The sequence below is a fragment of the Belonocnema kinseyi genome, chromosome 7 (genome assembly GCF_010883055.1).
Source record: "Belonocnema kinseyi isolate 2016_QV_RU_SX_M_011 chromosome 7, B_treatae_v1, whole genome shotgun sequence".
NCBI lineage: Eukaryota > Metazoa > Arthropoda > Insecta > Hymenoptera > Cynipidae > Belonocnema > Belonocnema kinseyi.
In genome coordinates, this window is record NC_046663.1 from 10,974,571 (window position 1) to 10,976,775 (window position 2,205).

At 29.8% G+C, this 2,205-nt stretch overlaps 1 protein-coding gene across 6 annotated transcripts in view; it reads right to left on the bottom strand.

Annotated features, from left to right (window-relative positions):
* The window catches only part of LOC117177557 (triple functional domain protein), a 293,847-nt gene that overhangs the window by 264,943 nt on the left and 26,699 nt on the right, over nt 1-2,205 (bottom strand). For all 6 annotated transcript variants that reach the window (XM_033368361.1, XM_033368360.1, XM_033368359.1 and 3 more), the window contains exon 3: nt 643-967. In XM_033368361.1, coding sequence (XP_033224252.1) covers nt 643-967 — 325 coding nt within the window. The remainder of the gene's footprint in view (nt 1-642; nt 968-2,205) is intronic.

A 2,205-nucleotide genomic window follows, 5' to 3' on the forward strand; every position in this document is an offset into this window, starting at 1 on the left:
ACAATTTTCAACAATATACATAAATTTTCTACCAAATTGTTCAATCTTTTAATTAAAAATAACAACTTTCAACCAGGTCGTTTAAATTATTTTAAAAATCGAGTTTTTCCATTAAAAGTAGAAAATCTTGGAAAATAATTGATGAATCAAAATTTTACGAGACACTATTCCTAGAGATTCGTCAAACGGAGTTATACTAAAAATTTTGTTCATAAAACATATAAATTTTAAAGTTAAAATTTAATAAATAATCAATTTAAAATCAAGAAATTATTTTTCCAGCAAGAAGATTACATTTTTTATCAAAACAGATAAATTTTCGACAAAAAAAATTACATATTTTTGTTCAAAATACATGAATATTCAAGTAAATATTAAAACTGTCGAATTTTCAACAAAATAATCAAATTAACTTCAGTTTATGTAAAATTCCCCAACTTTCTGAAATTTTTTGACTTGGAGCAACATTAATTTCTCCATTTTCAATAATAAACATGAATTTTCAACCAAATAGTTAAATTTCTTAATTAAAAAAGATCAACTTTCAACCAAGCCGTATAAATGATAAAAATTAATTAATTAATTTAAAAAAAAAAAGGATTAAATTTAAATTTTGAGAAAAAATAGAGTGAAATATGTTACCATTATTAAAACGTTGCAGCAATCTCTGGCCGACGACTTCTACCTCCTCAACTGGAACTTTCATTATTTTCTTTTTCATCTCATTGTGCAGATCGATTCCATGCTTGGCGCCGCCCACGTCATCAGCAAAGTCATTGCGACTGAGATCTTCCTGCAAATCATCGAGTCGGTCTAGAAGATCCGCCGCCTGCCAGGTAAAGTCTTCGACGGCGAGTCTAGTGTCTATCCATTGAGCATGGTCGTACTGAAGAGAGCCATCCAAGTCAACAGTGAGCTGAGAGGGATCTATGACTTTGGCCAGGGCCTCTAAACTAATAGGATTAATCTGAAAATACAGAAAACGTTATCAGAGGGTGGCCAAAAAAAGACCATTCTCAACATTCCCTGACCAATTTTTCATTTTTTCTTGAATGTGCCCTCAAATTCTGAACGTACAAACAAAGGGAATTTTTTACTGATGACTTTGTAAACCAGAAAAAGTGATCAAATATTTGTTTAATTATACTGGAAATAATTTATTATTGAAAGAGAATTATGATGTATATTTGAAATTGCAGTTGAGAAAAAAAAAAAAAAAAAGAATAATAAATATATAATATAATAATATAAGATAATAATAAATAAATAAAAAATGGAAAAGACGAAAGAAAGAAAAAGAGAAGGAAGGGGATGTGGTTGGCTGCTTTCTCATTTTTCTTTCCTCTTTTTTATTTTTTTCGTTTATTCGTTGTGGTCCAAATTTGGTCGTTGGATTCTTGTTTTTTATAACAGGATTTTGCATCAGTTTGATTATTGGACGTTAAATGGGATTTTTAATTTGGATTTTGGTCTAATTTAAATTTCATAAATTTTGAGACAATATTTATGAATAAAATAGAAATGGAGAAAAATATTTCATTTGAACATTGAGAACTTCAGGTAAATCTTCCTTGACCATTAACCCTTAAACGGCCAAAACGCCACTACCGGGACACTGCTTTTCAACGGCCAATAACTAAGACTATAAGACACTAGAAAAAATTGAGAAACATATATTTTTATTGCTTAAGATCTCCTCTTTCCGACGGTGCCAATGAAATTCTTCAAAAAATTTATTTATTATCCCAAAATGCAGTTTAAACAAAAAAAAAACGTGATTTTTCGTGCCTATTTTTTTTTGTGAACCATTTTCCAAAGCTTTTCGAGTCTGTAATTAACCTGGAATTTCACTAACCGGTGGAATAAATGTCTAAACTTAGAGAATCCATGGCGTCTTAATGGCAACATTTTTGTGAAAACATTCATGAATTTTTTTACAATAAACGATGCGCTTTTCGGAAAAATCATCAAGAATAAAAAGTTCTTGTAATCAGCCAAGAAATACGCCTGAATTTTTTCGAAGCGTTTTGAGCAAAATTTTGGATTTTGCATATGAACAATTTTTGCAAAACTCAAAATTTTGCGCAAAACGCTCCGGAAAACTTCAGGCGTATTCCTCAGCTGATTACAAGAACTTTTTATTCTTGACAAATTTTCCGAAAAGCGCATAGTTTTTCAATAAAAAATTTCCAACGACTCCGTAAC